The sequence below is a fragment of the Trachemys scripta genome, chromosome 1, assembly GCF_013100865.1.
Source record: "Trachemys scripta elegans isolate TJP31775 chromosome 1, CAS_Tse_1.0, whole genome shotgun sequence".
Lineage (NCBI taxonomy): Eukaryota > Metazoa > Chordata > Testudines > Emydidae > Trachemys > Trachemys scripta.
The window spans coordinates 10,144,956-10,163,063 of NC_048298.1; the positions used below are offsets into that span (position 1 = coordinate 10,144,956).

Genomic DNA, 18,108 nt, shown 5'->3' on the forward strand with positions numbered 1-18,108 from the left:
AATCAAGCGAATCCCATTTCAAAACGAGGCCGAAACAAGCCAATCCCTAAGAACCCCAACACTCTATGTGACTAGATCCCCCCGGAGTGCAGTCTGGGACTGTGGGGGGCCTGCTGTGCACCCCTGACTCTCTCCCGCCCTTGCCCCTGCTTGCCCCCTTTGCCCCGTTTGCTGGGAGCTGATCAGAAAAAAGGAGCAACAAGCTACAAGCCAAACAAGTTACAAGCCAAAAACTTGCCAACAAGCAACTCACAAGCCAATTAAGCCAAAAACAAGGGCAATTTCTGCATTTTTTCACAGGTTTGGCATGTCTGCACTCTGCCCTGAGGCCTTGCCCCTACTCTGCCCCTCTCCCCAGAGGCCCTGCACTCACTCAACTTCTTCCCGCACCCTGCTCCACTCCCTTCCCTAAGGCCCCGGCCTGCCTGCTGCTCACTGCTCTCTGCCTTCCCCCGAGTGTCTCCTGCCCGCTGCTGAACAGCTGTGGCTGGTGGGTGCTGACCACCCCTATTTTTTTTTTCTTGGGCGCTTGAGCCCCGGAGCACCTATGGCGTCAACGCTTATGATAGGAGACACATCTTACTAGGAGGTGAGGTATCTTTGAGGCCTACCATAAAACTGCTCAGCCAGTGCCAATCATACTTGCCCCCACTCTTTAGTCCAAGTCTCGCCAGCCTCTTTGTCCCAATCTACTCCTTTCCTTAGATCCGGCTTTAGCCCTCTCCGCATTTGAATCAGACAGTTTGCTCCTCCACACTGCCTGGGTGCCAGCAGAAGTGTGACCGAGAGGACAGGAGAAAGGCTGCCTGTCTTCAGTTCCAGTGCCCAAACCCACACGGACTTGGAGCAGATGGGAGAAGCCTTTATGGGGAAAGCTTTATCCCCATTGTGACCATAAAAATGGAAAAGAACCTCACCCATCTTTCTTAGTCTTATAACTATCAGTTTATACACCACGTCAACTTGGACTCTTTACTCAAGGTGAGCTTTGTTTAACAATAACCATCCTTAACTTTTCCTCTTATAAAATGTTAATTTAATGGAATAAGAAAATTAAAAATAGAAAGCATGTTTCAGTGCATTGTGGGATAATAATATTGCCCCTCTGCCAAACGTTAGCAGAGGTCAGGACCCTCCAGGTTGGTTTCCCATTGAAGGAAAAATCAATGACGCAGAGTGAGGGGGTGTACCCTTACTGTAATTCGTTTATTTACACAATATACACGAATCCATGAACAGAGGTAGTCACAAACGGCATGCAGGAAAACCCTCACTTTCTGAAATCTCCACCCAAAAGCCAATACCTGGTTCCCAGGAAGCAACTCTGCACCAAGTATGGATTGGAATTAGAGAAATGAAGGCAGAGAACAAACTCGCTTGCTGTTTGCAACAGCTTTCCTTTAAAAGAAGCTATGTCAAAAAACCTAATTACAATACAGCATTCTTCAAAGAATATACACTGCTTGCATGCTGTGTGTAATGGTACCATCTGGTGACTCCCTCCATAACAATAATACTTTACACTGCCATAGCCTCTTACTTCAGACAATCTACAAATGCTTTACGAATATTCATAAAAATACTTCCATGACTTCTTTATATATCACACAGAAGCAATAGAAACCACAGCACTGGACTGGGATTTAGGAGACCTGGGCTCTATTCCTGGGTTAGCCACTGACCTGACAGGTGATCTTGGGTAAGTCACTTCAGTGCTCTGTGCCTCGGTTTCCCCATCTGTGAAATGGGGATAATGATACTGATCTCCTTTGTAAAGTGTTTTGAGATCTACTGATGAAAAGCGCTATGTAAGAGCTCGGTATTATTATTAATTAGCATCCTCCTCCTATTCATCAACAAGTCAATTTTAAATACTTGGGTGTGTGCAACCAACTGGAACCAGTTTAACTAAAGGTGGTTTTATAAACCAATTGGGTGACATTGGTATGAGTTTTGGTTTAGACACTTATTTTGGTTTAAAAGTAGTTCATTTTGATTTTTCTTAATCCAGTTTTTAAAAAATGGATTAATAGGCAGTGAACCACGCTTAAACTGAATTAAGTGTGTCTTCACGCAGACTTGCACCAGTTTAACTAAATCAGTTTGCAAACTGATTTAAGGTAAACCACGGCAAGTTCTGTATTCCGACTAGGTCTTGAAGGAGCAGCATTTTAAGAGAGCCCATACTCCCAGGTAAAAGATCCTCCCTACCCCCCTGTCTTTTCTCTAAGGGTCCAGACTGGGTAGAGGCAATATAAGGAGACAGCAACCTACTGTTGATTGGGCCCTTGGACACCTGCTGCTGCTGGAAGGGAGGAGCAGGAACCAGAGGGGAGGGAACAGAGAATGGGGAGCACATGGAAAGCTTTTAAACTCCATTCCCTGTCCGGCTCACCAATGACAACAGAAAGCTGCCTTTATTGCTCCTTTCCATCTCCCTCACCTTAGGAGTCCACACACTCCCCTTCCTTCCAGCAGCTGGACCACTGGAGAAAAAGGCAGAGAAGAGATGTCTCTTACTGTACCTGGTGCTGCGTCCCAGTGTGACCTCTGCTACGATGCTGCCTCTTAGCTCCCTGGGTCTGTCCTATTTGCATATCACCACAGCAGTGATCCCCACCCCTGCTTTCACTAAGGAAGTAGAGACAAGGGCTGGGAAAAAAAATATACGGTCTTGAAGGAAGGATCTGGAATCCAGTCCCAGCTCCCTGTATGTCTCGAGGTTTTATATGGTAAGGACCAGATTGTGAGTAAAGGGTTCACTCTGGCTTATTTATGCCATATACACCAGTCCTTGAACAGAGATGGTCACAAATGGTATGTTGGCAAACCCTGCTTCCTGAAATCTCAGCCCAAACTCTGATGTGTTGTTCCCCGGAGCAATTTTGCGCCAAGACGTTAGGGAAATAAAGGCAGAGAACAAACTTCTTACCGCTTGCCACAGCTTCTGCAAAAAGAACCTGTATCACAAAACTAACCACACAGTGTTTCCTCTTGTGAATTGGGACTTCTCGTATAAGGGTCTCCCAATATGAGTAGAGGCTGCACCACTCAGTCCAAAGTTTAAATCTGTATGTGGACTTTCCCGAAGTTCAGGGGAATTTGGGTCTAGATCAGGCCCATCTCTACGATTAAGGACCATCACATATTTAGTAAGTGTGTGGTTGGGCATATTTTACTCACACTTGAACACTGTATGTATGTAGATTTTTGCAATTAATATACTTAGATAATAGCCTGTGGGCCTAATTCATCCCTGGTGTAATTCCTGGCTTTGATGGAATTTCATCAGGGATGACTATGGCTCTGTATGTCAAATACCAGAGGCTTGCTTCAAGGCACAAGCTCATAAATATACATTCAGTATCTTTTGATAAAAAGTTGCACAAAAAGAAAAGCAGCTGAGTGCAACATAAACTTCCAGATGTCACTGAGAACAAAAATATTAACAGGAAGAGCCATGACTTCCTCACTGCCTCAGCTACCCAGCCACCCGACATAGAGAAATCAATTTATCCAAGAGACACAATCATTTGCAAAATAAATCTCTCAGTTTTCAGTGCCCTGGAAAATATATGGCTAAAATAAACAAACACTGGGATGGTAATGAATTAACCAATGCATAAGGGCAAAATTCTCTCTGATGTAACTCCACTGAAGTGAATAGAGTTATATCAGGGATTAATTTACCTCCATGCTCCTGGAAGATGAAACAGCAGCTGCCTTTCCTGTAGTGCAAGGCTTTCTCCTTGGCTGACAGTGTCTCTTGATCAGTGGGACTGCGTATAAAGTTCAAACACAGTGCACAATCTCTCATGAGACAAATGTCATCAAGCCAGGTGTTAAAAGGGCATGGATCCAGGTGGCCCATTAGGTCCAGAGCAGCTTTTAAAGGGCAGATTTTTTTATGCCTCAAAGGCTCCTATGATATCTGAAAAGGTTTCTCTTCTGTAGTGAGCTGCAGTAGCCCTTCCAACCATTTGACTTTTATTTTGGAGAATGGATTAAATACGGCGATTCCTTTGTTTAAAACAAACAACCCGAAAACCTTGCCTAAAATTACAAAGTGCAGAAAAACCAGCATTCAACAGACACAGCAGTGAAAGATGACACCAATGCACATTGCAAAGTATCAAGGCAGAATCTCCTACCAAAACGATGCCAGCAAAGAGGGCCTGATCTAAAATCCATTGAAATCAATGGGAGTTTTAAGGGGCTTTGAATCAGACATAATGTAGCTGCATATTGGGATAAGGCTCTGTGAGATACCAGAGTGGAACCAGACCAGTGGGGGGCTGTGTCACCCCTGCCCTATAACTTTGGGTGCCTTGCAGTGCCTTGCTGCTGTAGCCTCCAACCCGGGTTGCTCATAAACAACCACCAGCATGCAGGTCACTCCCAGATGTGTTTGTGTAAATGCACATCAACAGCCTTGGTTACACTAAAGGGTGACCTCAACACACTCCCAGTCCCAGATTTTCCCCCTGAAATGTATGTCTTACACTGCCCAGCCCTCTCCTGGACAGTCCAAATATATGAAGTCTGTTATTCCGTTAAGAGAATAATACACAACAGTTATTACCTGAAACAGTTACCCACACACTTTAACTAACAATGCTGGATTCCATAAAACAATAAAACAAGTTTATTAACTACAAAGAGCGAGATTTTAAGTGAGTACAAGCAATGAGGCATAAGAGTCAGAAATGGTTACAAGAAGAACAAAGATAAAATGCTTTTTAGTGCCTAACTTAACAAACTAGATAAGATTCAAGCAAAGTTTCTCACCACATGCTTCTAACAAGGTTAAAACGCTTCAGGTCAGGACCCCTCCCCTCAAAGTCCAATCGCTGTTTTCCTTTGTTTTCAAAGGCCTGGTCCACACTAACCCCCCACTTAGAACTAAGGTATGCAAATTCAGCTACGTTAATAACGTAGTTGAATTCGAAGTACCTTAGTTTGAACTTACCGCGGGTCCAGACGCGGCAGGCAGGCTCCCCCGTCAATGCCGCGTACTCCTCTCGCCGAGCTGGAGTACCGGTGTCGACGGCGAGCACTTCCGGGATTGATCCGGGATCGATTTATCGCGTCTAGACAAGACGCGATAAATCGATCCCAGAAGATCGATTGCTTACCGCCAGACCCGGAGGTAAGTGTAGACCTACCCTTAGGTGTGATGCCAGAGACAGACAGGGAGAGACAGGGATGTCTTGGGGTGTTTGCCCCTCTTTTTTATAGTTTTTAACCCCTCTTTGAAAAACATTTCCAGCTGAGAACTAGGTGACAGGCAGTCTGCTGGAGGAAAGCAACTCCAGGCTGTTTTTCGCTGAGATGCAGATCTCTTTGTCCCTGTCCCCTTTCTTGCCAAAGAATGGTCACTTGGTAGGTAAGGGCCCATCAACTTTGTTAAGACCTGGCTGGGGCATCAGCTTGCTCTTTGTCTTTGGGAAACGAGTATAATCACTCTCTAGACTTATCTGGGAAACCTATTTCAGTCATGATTTCAGCTTATGTTCTTAACGTTACATATAATGTGGCTATATGGACTTCACCATGTATTTACTGATCAGCAAGTGGTGAGTTTTCAAATTATACCTTACAAGGCATACCTTGTACAAAGACTATTACAATAGCGTGTAGGGTGTGAACACAGGGGTATGTTTCATCACAAGCTCATTCCATCCTGATAGATCATTGGACCCAACTAACAAAAACAAATCCATTTAAATAATTTATGTTTATAAAAGACACCAACAATAGCCAAAAGTTCATTGAGCATTCCCTGTCCTATAGTGGGAATTTAGCGTCTTTTCCCCATAAAAGCCTTGGAGGTACCATGGTCAGAGCATAAGGCTCAGAGCCAGGATTCCTGGATTCTATTACCAACTTCACAACTAATTAACTGAATCTCCTTGAGCATTTTACTGAGCCGAATATTTTCATGCTTGGGTACCTAAATAAAAGCCTGTTCTTCACAGGTGTTGAGCAGGATCTCAAGTATTGAGAGGATCTAATTTACCTCGATTTCAGTAAGGCATTTGATATGGTTCCACATGGGGAATTATTAGTTACATTGGAAAAGATGGGGATCAATGTGAAAATTGAAAGGTGGATAAGGAGCTAGCTAAAGGGGAGACTACAACGGGTCATACTGAAAGGTGAACTGTCAGCCTGGAGGGAGGTTACTAGTGGAGTTCCTCAGGGATCAGTTTTGGGACCAAACTTATTTTATCTTTTTATTACTGACCTTGGCACAAAAAGTGGGAGTGTGCTAATAAAAGTTTGCGGAAGACACAAAGCTGGGAGGTATTGCCAATACAGAGAAGGACTGGGATACCATACAGGAAGATCTGGATGACCTTGTAAACGGGAGTAATAGTAATAGGTTGAAATTTAATAGTGAAAAATGTAAGGTCATGCATTTAGGGATTAATAACAAGAATTTTTGTTATAAGCTGGGGACTCATCAGTTGGAAGTAACAGAGGAGGAGAAGGACCTTGGACTATTGGTTGATCACAGGATGACTATGAGCCACCAGTGTGATATGGCCATGAAAAAAAGCTAATGTGGTCTTTGGATGCATCAAGCAAGGTATTTCCAGTAGAGATAAGGAGGTGTTAGTAGCGTTATACAAGGCACTGGTGAGATCTCATCTGGAATACTGTGTGCAGTTCTGGTCTCCCATGTTTAAGAAGGATGAATTCAAACGGGAACAGGTACAGAGAAGGGCTACTAGGATGATCCGAGGAATGGAAAACTTGTCTTATGAAAGGAGACTCAAAGAGCTTGGCTTGTTTAGACTAACCAAAAGAAGGCTGAGGGGAGATATGATTACTCTCTATAAATATATCAGAGGGATAAATACCAGGGAGGGAGAGGAATTATTTAAGCTCAGTACCAATGTGGACACAAGAACAAATGGATATAAACTGGCCATCAAGAAGTTTAGACTTGAAATTAATTAGACGAAGGTTTCTAACCATCAGAGGAGTGAAGCTCTGGAACAGCCTTCCAAGGGGAGCAGTGGGGGCAAAAGACAAATCTGGCTTCAAGACTGTATATGCTTGAAGGGCCTGTACAACTTTACTCCCGCCTACATCTCAGGTCTTGCCTCTTATCACAGGGCATCAGACCCCCCACCATCTTCTCCTTCTTCATCTCTTTCCTAAAACGCCATATCTTCAGCAAGGATCAGAGACACTAGCCAACTAACAGATGCCCTAACATTTTGGAACAGAGGTTGTATAGGAAATATACAAACTGAGATTTTCAAAGGGGCCTAAGGGAGTAATGTGCCCAAATCCCACTGAAATTCAATGGGAATTGGAGCCCAGCTCCTCAAAGATATTTAAGAACTAACTCCCATTGAAATCAGTGTGGAAGCAAAGACATCAGTGAAAGTTAGTTGTCTAAATACCTTTAGGGATCTGGGCCTGGGTGCTTAACTCCATTAAATAAACACCTTCCATCAAGTCACCCAGTGCATTTTGCCTTATCTGTGCCTATTGCAAGCTCTTCTGGGCACGGTCTGTGTGACATTTCCCCGGGTACCCAGGGCTGTGAGGCACCTGCTTCCGCCTGCTCTTAGTGTGAGGAAGTCTTGTCTGTGCCTGCTGGGGGGTCAGCTCCCCAGCCCCACCAGCCACGGGCAACACAAGTGCTCCCTTCTAGGCCTACACAGACCCTACTGTCACTCTGCAGACTAGTGAAAGGTACACTCAGGTCCTGGAGCCCTCAGAGCATCCCTCTGTTCTACTGGACGTTCTCAGGGTTCACAGATCCGCTGCATCCAAAGGAACAATTCGCCTCAGTTTACCAGTTCCACCTCAGATTACTGCACCACTTAACACACAGCACTTAGGTATGTTTGCAGTGAAATTAAGTGTAAGTTTATGTAACAAAGCAGAGAGAGTCAAGTAACAGCAGTATTGGAAACAAAGTAAAGTAAAATTGTAGCACACATTCTAGAACGTAGACTTCGTTAACTAGATACGCGCCTGCCTTGTAGAGCAATGCTCACCCCAAGTCCTTTCAGTGTTTGCCAGCCAAACTGATGGTAACCCCACTTTCCTACAACAAACATGGTGTCAGCTTGCCTCCGTGAACAATCCTGTGTGCTTCCTTGTATCCCTAGCAGCGCTTTGTCTTTAGTCAGAATCAGGACATACCCTGCTGTTGTTTTTTCCCCTGTACATTTTCTTTCTTGTAGATTTCACAATCTTTCCACTGCGATCTGGGTTGTGTGCAAATAGGCATCCATTGTAAGACATACAATATACATATGGCCAGACACAGAGATGAGCGTCTGGTTTCTGCCTGCCTGAAAGGAACATGTCCAAGGTTTATCATCTCCTGGTGACCTACCTTATAATATATGGAGATGTACCTATCTCATAGAACTGGAAGGGACCTTAAAAGGTTATTGAGCCCAGGACCCTGCCTTCACTAGCAGGACCAAGTACTGATTTTGCCCCAGATCCCTAAGTGCCCCCTCAAGGATTGAACTCACAAGCCTGGGTTTAGGAGGTCAATGCTCAAACCACTGAGCTATCCCTCCCTGTCCCCAATACCTTAACTCCCAGATCTTCAGAACGTAATTTTCAGTACGGATATATGCCTTTGTCAATATTGTCCGTGTATACATTTTGCAATGATTATGCCGACCAGTGGGCTACTGCCTTTTAGTTGAGACTTCACATGCCACTCTTTGGTGAACAATAATGCACATATTTGACCCAGGGAATCCCTGGAAAGCCCTGGGTACCCCTCTGCCAGCTGGCACCAAGTGATCCCTCAATCACAGTCTGTCACTGTTTGTGTCCGGCACAGAGCTGAGAACATTGTCGGGACTTAATGAACAATAATCTGTTAAGCGAGGGACATAACTTCAGAGTCTTCTCTAATGGAATAAATCAAGATTCCCCAAATTTATTTTATTCCCTTCTCAACTGACAGAGGCTTCAGTCTGAGTTGTGGCTCCTTTAAAGGATTCACCTTTAAAGGAGCCACAAATAAAGTTACACCCCGCTACAAATAAAGCATAATGAGAAAGTATTGCTTTCAATCAAAGCTGTGAGTTTTAAGATCCTAAGGATCTGGTGGCATCCATTGTTTTCCACCTACATGGATTGATATCCCTACATTTTCCAAAATCGTTTAAAATATATTATGAAAGGGTCAATTTTAATACTGTCTAAACAAACATAGTCCACATTTTCTTAAAAAAACCCATCCCACAGTCAACTGTTGAATTAATTGTTTTAAAAGTATAAAAATCTTCTTTTACTAACTGCTGTAACACCCTGCAGGGCTTGTGATATAAAGAGACTCCTCAGGCTGGTTGATTTCTAAGACAGTCACCTGAATTATTATTATTTATTATTGTAGCATCTCAGAGCCCGTGTTGTGGACCAGGATCCCATTGTGCTAGGTGCTGTACAAACAGAACTTAAAAAGATGGTTCCTACCCCCAAAAGCTTGCAATCTAAGTACAAGGCAAGAGACCACAGATGGATACAGGCAGATGGGGGAATGCAAGGAAATAATGAGACAATGGTCAGCATGGTAGGCAGTGGCCAGCAATTAGTCTAATGATTAAAATAAATAATGGTCAAATGCAACAGTAAATACAAGAAATTCTTGAACAATAATTATGACCTGATTTTGCAAATACTTATGGATGCGAATAACTTTACACTTGTGAGTAATCTCATTAGGATGGTTCTCATGCTTAAATACGTGTGAAAATGGTTTCAGCACTATGGCCTATATAAGTCAAAGAATCATAGAATCATAGAATATTAGGGTTGGAAGAGACCTCAGAAGGTCATCTAGTCCAATCTCCTGCTCAAAGCAGGACCAACCCCAACTAAATCATCCCAGCCAGGGCTTTGTCAAGCCGGGCCTTAAAAACCTCTAAGGATGGAGATTCCACCACATCCCTAGGTAACCCATTCCAATGCTTCATCACCCTCCTAGTGAAATAGTTTTTCCTAATATCCAACCTAGACCTCCCCCACTGCAACTTGAGACCATTGCTTCTTGTTCTGTCATCTGCCATCATTTAGAACAGCTGAGCTCCATCCTCCATTCCCCCCTCACTCTTCTCTTCTGCAAACTAAATAAGCCCAGTTCCCTCAGCCTCTCCTCGTAAGTCATGTGCCCCAGCCCCCTGATCATTTTCATTGCCCTCTGCTGGACTCTCTCCAGTTAGTCATTCCACTATCAAAACTGTAACAATGCATGCATTTGGAGCTGGAAAACCGGCTACTCTAGTGTTTTCTCTTCATACCTAAGTGTAAAATCCCCTCAAAAATATATCTTATACAGGGCAGTGATTATGCTAAACAGTTCATTCAGTTTTGAACGATTCTGCCTGTTTGAGAGAGATTTCCCAGGCTTCTTCAAACAGCGAAATGGTTGCACCTGGCTGTAGCTCTAAAAATGGAATGAACGTTTTAAGTTATACTGCTGTATCTCAGAGACACCCAGGCAATTTGCACCTAATTTGAATAAAAATGAAATGTGACTTGGCTCAGCTAATTCTGGAGCAATGCATGCTGGGATCTATAGCCTCAGTACCCATGAGCCCACAGTAAAGATGAGGACTTTTCTAGGCTACATTTTTAAAACATCATGGTTTTGAAGGCCTCATTGAGCCCAGCCAAGCCGTGCACGATGGAGGAATTATTCTACGGAATACTATCGTTTTTAAAATTTGTTATTAAAAGATGCTAGGAATGCTCATAAGTATCTCAGCACACGTTTTACGCACAAGTAGCAATGCAGAGAGGCACACATCTATAACAGCCACATAACATGTATATCTTAGCATGTATATGCTTACCTGTTTCCTCTGCTTCTTTGACCATCACCGCACAATAAGGATTAATCACCTCCCCTTGTGATGGCAGATAGGGGCCGCTGTCATAGTTTGATAAGCCAATCCGAAGAAAGGGTGACATGACAGATCCTGTGTCGAGGAAAAGAGAAATGATATTTGGGGGAGTCTAAAAATTCCCTTTGTTTTAACTACCATCACTGGTAGTCGGGGGGCAAACTAGCAGCTACTTATCCATCTGAAAAGGGGCTCTATAATTTCCTCTTCTGCCTAGCAAGTTGCTTGACTAGCACAAAACAGTCATGAGACTACGCATGGGTGAGGTAACGTAACCAGATGTGTTGATTTCAAGGTGTGACTTAACCGGTCACAAGGCATTTGCTGGAAATGCACTCAGCTGGCTTCAGAGTACCACTGATTCAACACCAGCTCACATATAACCACACATTGGAACTACAGCAATAGTGAAACCAAGTCATATTCATGGGATAACCTCTCCTGTAGTTCATGTGCAGTCACACGCTCACAAAACAGAACATTGTGGGGAAACACTGAGTTTTGGGAACACCAGTCTATTGGAAACCTGAAAGTGAAACATGACGCTGTGAAAAATTGAAGCACTATTTATATGCAACGTGGAAATGATGCCAGGCATCATTGGGTAGCTGACACTTATTTATTGGCAATTTATTAACCTTTGAAGTGAAAATTCTGCTCATTGGAGCCAGATCTTTTTGCAGGGTCAGGGAGGAGAACACTAATGGAATCATAGATTCACAGAAATGTAGGGCTGGAAGGAACCTCTAATCCACCCCCTGCACTGAGGCAGGGCCAAGCAAACCTAGACCTGACATATGTTTGTCTAATTTGCTCTTAAAAATCCTCCAGTGACGGGGATTTCACAAGCTCCCTTGGAACCCTATTCCAGTGCTTAATTATCCGTATAGTTAGAAAGATTTTCCCAATATCTAACCTAAATCTCCTTTGCTGCACATCAAGTCATTACTTCTTTTCCTACTTTCAGTGAACATGGAGAACAATTGATCACCGTCCTCTTTATAACAGCCCCTAACATTTTCAAAGACTGGTATCAAACCCCCCTCTTGGACTTCTTTTTTCAAGATTAAACATGCCCAGCTTTTTTAACTTTTCCTTATAGGTCAGGTTTTCTAAATCACTTATTGTTGTTGCTCTCCTCTGGATTCTCTTCAATTTCTCCACATCTTTCAGAACATGTGGTGCCCAGAATTGGACACAATACTACAGCTGAGGCCTCACCAGTGCCAAGCAAAGCAGGACAATTACCTCCTATGTCTTACATATAACACTCCTGTTAATACATCTGAGAATGATATTAGCCTTTTTTGGAACTGCATCATACTGTTGACTCATATTGAATTTGTGATCCACTATAACCCCCCAGATCCTTTTCAGCAATACTAACCAGTTATTCCCCATTTTGTGGCTGTGCATTTGATTTTGCTCCCTAAATGTAGTACTTTGCACTTGTCTTTACTGAATTGAGTTTTGTTGATTTCAGAACAATTCTCCAATGTGTCAAGGTCTTTTTGAATTTCAGTCCTATCCTTCAAAGTGCTAGCAATCCATCCCAGCTTGGTGCCATCTACACATTTTAGAAGCACACTCTCCACTCAGTTATCCAGAGTAATTAATGAAGACATCAAATATTATCAGATCTAGGACAGACCCCAGCAGATCTCCACTAGTATGACCTCTCAGTTTGACAGCAATCCATGGCGGCGTAGAGTCAAAGCCAATGTAGGTAGGTCGACGCAGTGTCAGTATAGACACTGTGTTGCTTATGTCCACTGTTACTGGCTTTCAGGAGCCGTCCCACAATGCCCAGTACAATGATTTTGCTCCCTAAATGTAGTACTTTGCACTTGTCTTTACTGAATTGAGTTTTGTTGATTTCAGAACAATTCTCCAATGTGAACAATGCCCAGTACAATCAATACAAGTGCTCCTGGTGAGGATGTACACTGACACAAGGAGCCAAGTGTAGACACGCACAAGCGATGCAGTTACTGAGGCGGCTGCACGCTGATGTAAGTTAGGTTGTGTAGATGTGGCCTAAGAGACGTTAAGCCACTAAGAAATACTATACAGACGAAGAGCAACTTATCTGTTCTCCTCTTGTAGCGCTTTTACAGCTTGCAGTGAAAAGATATCGCAAAGTGATCATCGTGTCAACAGAATAACTCTTTATTTACAGATTATTGGGTGCCCACCATAGTCATATCTAGGTCCCATCCAAAATATAAAAGCTCAAGACTCTGGTCTGGCCCCTCCAATGTCTCCCAGTCCACTACAGCTGCCAGTTTAAGACCTTGCATCTAGTTGTCAGAGCCATTAATGCATAAGCGCTGACTCCATGGGTGCTCTGCGGCTAGAGCACCCACGGGGAAAAAATGGTGGGTGCTGAGCACCCACCAGCAGCCCCCCTATCAGCATCTCCCCCAGCGCCTCCACCCCGTTGGTGGGCCCCACGGATCAGCACCTCCCCCTCCCTCCCCGCACCTCCCATCCGCAGCAATCAGCTGTTTTGTGGCATGCAGGGAGGCTGGGAGGGAGCGGGAAGAAGGGAGGATGTGGCACACTCAGGGGAGTGGGTAGAACTGGCTGGGAAGAGGTGGGGCAGGGGTGGGAGCTTGGGGGCAGGGGCGGAGTGGAGGAGGGGCCTGGGGCACCCCCCGGCAGTTTGAAAAGTCGACACCTGTGCATTTATGGCTCAGGTCCTACCAACATAAGAGAGTGAATTTCCATCTAAGAACCACCTAAAACAGTGTGATTCCCTGGGACAATGAAGGTCACAAAGCCCAGAAATAAGTGTGAGAGAGCTGGAGGCAAAGCATTCCCAGTTAAGGGGATTTGAACTTCCAGAAGAGTTTAACTGAATCCAGAGTCTGCCCAATCTTAGAAAACACTGAAAAACTTTCTCACGTTAGAAAGGTTTTCCCACCCTAACCAGAACAACATTCACAAGAACAACCACCACATCTCACTTATACACACAAACACCCTCTCCCGAGCAGAGCATTTTATACGCTGAAAAGTAAGACGTGCCAGAGACTGTATGAAAGTCACTGGGAGGGATTTTGATATTGCTAATCTATTTTTGCACAGAAAGTGCACAGATATGGTCATGGGCAGCAGTACAAAAGCCTAAAATAAACAGAATTGACACATGCGCACGGACCACAAATGGCAAACCCTGTGTCTGTAACCTCCTGCTGCCTTTTGAACTGCTTAGTTCCAGCATCAGTCAACGTTGATTAAAAGGATACACCTTGCACTGCGCTCTGAAAGCCAAACCTGCCCTTTCAGGGACTATGCGTGGAAATAAATCTCATAGTCCAGAACAGACACCTGAGACCACCCAGCCACCAGTGCGCCTAAGGACAGCAAAAACAATCCAGCTGACCTCAAAGGTCACGCGAAGGAGGATAGGGTAAATAAAGCCATTTTTCTTACCTGTAAATGGAATTTTACTGCTAGACAAGGTCAGTCTCTAACTAGATGGGTTTTCCTTTTCATCACATCTGTAGAAAACATGGAGCAATGTCACGGCTGTCTCTCATTGTCACTGTTCCTAGGGCTGGGCTGCCTTTAAAACTCTGGACTCTCTGTTTAAGGAGGTGGGAGAAAGGAGAATGAATGGGGGGAGTCGGAGCAAAACCGTGCCGCAGCCAATTGCCAGAATGGCGACCGTCTTACCAGGCAATTTGGAGAGACGCGAGTCCATCCCCCCGCGCTGTGCAGACGTAGTGGGGGACTGCAACAGTCAGAAGGAGTCTCTGTAAATGCATGACTGTCCCCCACAACCCTAGCCTCTGGCAGATCCGCTTGTCATCTAAATATGGTAAAACCCTCTTCTTCCTGGTTTGGAAAATAAAGACAAACATCTACAATTAGGATTGGGATTGAAACAAGATTTGGGGGCAAACACTCATGGCTCAGCACCTTCGAAGGCTGGGACACCTGCTCTTTTCTTGCACAGGCAATAGGGCGCGTTTATTCGCTGCTAGATCTTTTAAGGGGTTCGTCAAGGGATTTCTCAGATAAGTTGCACCAGTATAGGGACGATCCACGAGCTTGGCATTATTGTGAAGGTTCTCCTCCCAATTTTAGCTGAAGTACCCTGTGATCGGCAGCTTGTGTAGCTGCTAATCTGGCTGAGACACAGATTGAACTCTATGAGGAATCACACAGGCACTTAAATACTATGTCTAAGAAAGTGGAAAGTCTTTGGATACCTTGAGAGGGGCCTTATGCCTAGGAGAAAGAAAACTCCATGAGTTCTTCATAAGACCCCAGGCAGTGCACCGATGATGGTCAGACTGTGCCAGGTGAAAATCCGAAAGCTCCTAAGGTCACTTCAAAAGACTACCCACATGCTTCTCTACAAGATCTCAGTGTGTGATGTTGTCCGAAAGTAGGAGAAAATATTTTCGGAAGCATCTGTGATTTGTAGTTTTCCCAGGAATTGCTGGGGAGGGTAAATCACAGGAGGGAGTATCTGAAATTAGTTTCTGTACTGCAGGATAATGCAGGGAATTAGCACCATCCATCTCTCCTCAGGTCTTGGGCGATATATCTCTGGAGTTAGCTTCAGCAGCTTGGAGATACATCAGTATTAGAAAGATAGGTCCTTGAGGGAAGCTGGTGAGGCCATCCTCATTATCGACCCAGGTTTGGATAGGTTTGCATGGCACCAAACAAGATGGGAACAGATATGGAGCATCACCATGAGCCCGGTGAGTAGAACCCCCCTCCAAAGTTACTTATTAGGGGAGGGGTCCATGATATTAAAGCAGGTGGGGCATCAGGAAGAGGACTTAGCCTGGATTGATGGCAAAACCCAATCCAAATAGATAGTCGTCTCCCCACAAGAAACAAATGCATTGTTCTTCTTTCTTTGTCTTCAACTATTCGAACATTTCCTACCCCCCTGAAATAAGAGGCCTACCTAAACTGTGAGGGGAAAAAAATAACCTGAGGAATTCTGGCAGCAAGATGTAAATATAAATGCCTGTGCCAAGTAATGGGCATCAGGGCAAGCTAACAGGACCCTGAAGACAGCCTGGGGCTGACACTCAAAACGGCTGCAATCGTCCGCTCATGCCTGTTCAAATATGAAGTAAGTAGAAACCCGTCTCCTTAGAGGCTGACTCTGCCCACTTGGAGTGAGGAGATGAGTCTGTTGTATAAATAGCACAGCAGGAGTTTGGTTCCACTTTGCATTTGTTTATACCTCTCAGAGTTGGTAAGACAACTCCCACCTGTTCATGCTCTCTGTATGTGTGTATATATATCTCCTCAATATATGTTTCACTCTATATGCATCCGAAGAAGTGGGCTGTAGTCCACGAAAGCTTATGCTCTAATAAATTTGTTAGTCTCTAAGGTGCCACAAGTACTCCTGTTCTTTTTGCGGATACAGACTAACACGGCTGCTACTCTGAAACCTGTCTTTATACCATCAGCTCTCCATGTTTTTCATTCTGCTAATGACCTGGCAAGAGAAAGATCCCTTAATGGATACATGTCCCAACACCCTAATTCCCAACTGTTTGGCTCTCAAAACAATCCACTCTGTGGACCCTCAGGAAGGGCTTTGATCACCATTAAGTGGTCCACTGACCCCATGCTGAGCAGCCCTGGCTTACTGTCACTGCATGATGGCAGGGGATGGATCACTTGATGATAACCTGTTCTGTTCATTCCCTCTGAAGCACCTGGCATTGGCCACTGTCAGAAGACAGGATACTGGGCTAGATGGACCTTTGGTCTGATCCAGTATGGCCGTTCTTATGATTAAAAAGTGTAATACAGCACTTTGGGAATCTTTGAGCATGAAAATCAACAAAGCAATCTAAATATTGTTCTATATCGTCTTGGCACAGAAATACCCCAAATGCAACTAAATCATTTTCTCAAATATTTAGAAAAACTTCATTTAGGTGAAAAGTATTGGGCTAAATTCATCACTAGTGTAATCCCCTGAAGTGATGCAATTACTTTAGCAATGAACATGGTCCAACATGTTGACAGCAAAGGTCAAAGTTTAAAGAAAAAATCAGTTTTGAAGAGTTATCAGATCTCAAATCAGTACCAGACTTAGGGTCCACCCCTCATACGCCATCAGCGTTAGGAGCACGGTCTGTATTCCACTAGAGAGTTGAAAACCCTCCGTTCCAATGGAAAATAGCATTTATTGTAGCCCTGGTTGGCTGCGCAGTAACTGACCTCAACAGCATGTGACTATATTCTATTGATGATCAATTTTAGCGACTCTTACCACATATTAGTTATAGAGAACTGGAGCCCTGTACTGGGATATTCAGGGAACTTCCCATAAGCTGATCTATCACTCAGAGGTTCTAGAAATTGAAATGTCATGGCAATCAAGCAGTCATCAGCAAAGGAGAGAGGATATTTGACATGGGCCCTTTGCAGCTGAAGGAAACAGATCGTATCTGCGGGAGGATTCATCAGGGATCTGCGTGAGTCTTTTGTGTTGTGTGCACTAGCTTTCTATTACATTTCTTTATAAAGAACAATAACTGCAGGCTTACTTTTCCTCCCCAGTAAGACTTATAGAAATGTGTGAAGTCCCCACAGAAGCGTCTGGGGGGAGACAGAGAGTGGGCACCTGATTACTTGATGAAAGCAGAGGGCATATAGTACATACCCAGTCCTGGCGTAGGGGAGGGCTGGATGATCTAATCCTTTGCTTCATCTCCAACTTCTAACATCCTCCTATTTTCTGTAGCTAAATGCCTATATAAAAATACTTCTTTATTAACTACTCGGAAAGCTTGAAGCTGGACGGGACTGGACCTCTGGCAGATATCATGGCGTGGTGCAGGAGAGCAGTAGCTATGGCAGATGACAGATGCACCTAATGGCCCCCGTTGCGATATTAAGATGCAGCTCCTGACCCTGAAGAGCTTACCCTCTAAGCTAACAAGGAAGACAGAGGGAAGGAAGCACCATAGTCTCCATTTCACAGATGGGGAACTAAGCACAAAGGGATTCAGTGACTCACCCAACATTACACAGGAAGTCTGTGGCGGAGTTGGGATTTAAACCCAGGTCTCACAGTAAGGCGACGTGTCTAAGACACTTATATGGCGCCTATCAACATGCTATCTGAGCACCTCACAACCTTTAACAAATTTATCTTCCCAGCCCCCTGGTGAACTAGGGCCGTGCTATTACCCCCATTTTAAAGAAGGGGATT

At 44.2% G+C, this 18,108-nt stretch overlaps 1 protein-coding gene across 2 annotated transcripts in view; it reads right to left on the reverse strand.

Annotated features, from left to right (window-relative positions):
• Window positions 1–18,108, reverse strand: part of PRKCQ (protein kinase C theta) — a 92,938-nt gene that overhangs the window by 57,050 nt on the left and 17,780 nt on the right. Inside the window, exons 2-4 of one of the 2 annotated variants that reach the window (XM_034764435.1) lie at window positions 14,580–14,741; window positions 14,337–14,488; window positions 10,848–10,973 (exon numbers count right to left, since the gene is read on the reverse strand). In XM_034764435.1, coding sequence (XP_034620326.1) covers window positions 10,848–10,965 — 118 coding nt within the window. In that variant the 5' untranslated portion in view covers window positions 10,966–10,973; window positions 14,337–14,488; window positions 14,580–14,741. The remainder of the gene's footprint in view (window positions 1–10,847; window positions 10,974–14,336; window positions 14,489–14,579; window positions 14,742–18,108) is intronic. The other variant, XM_034764444.1, reaches the window with a different exon arrangement.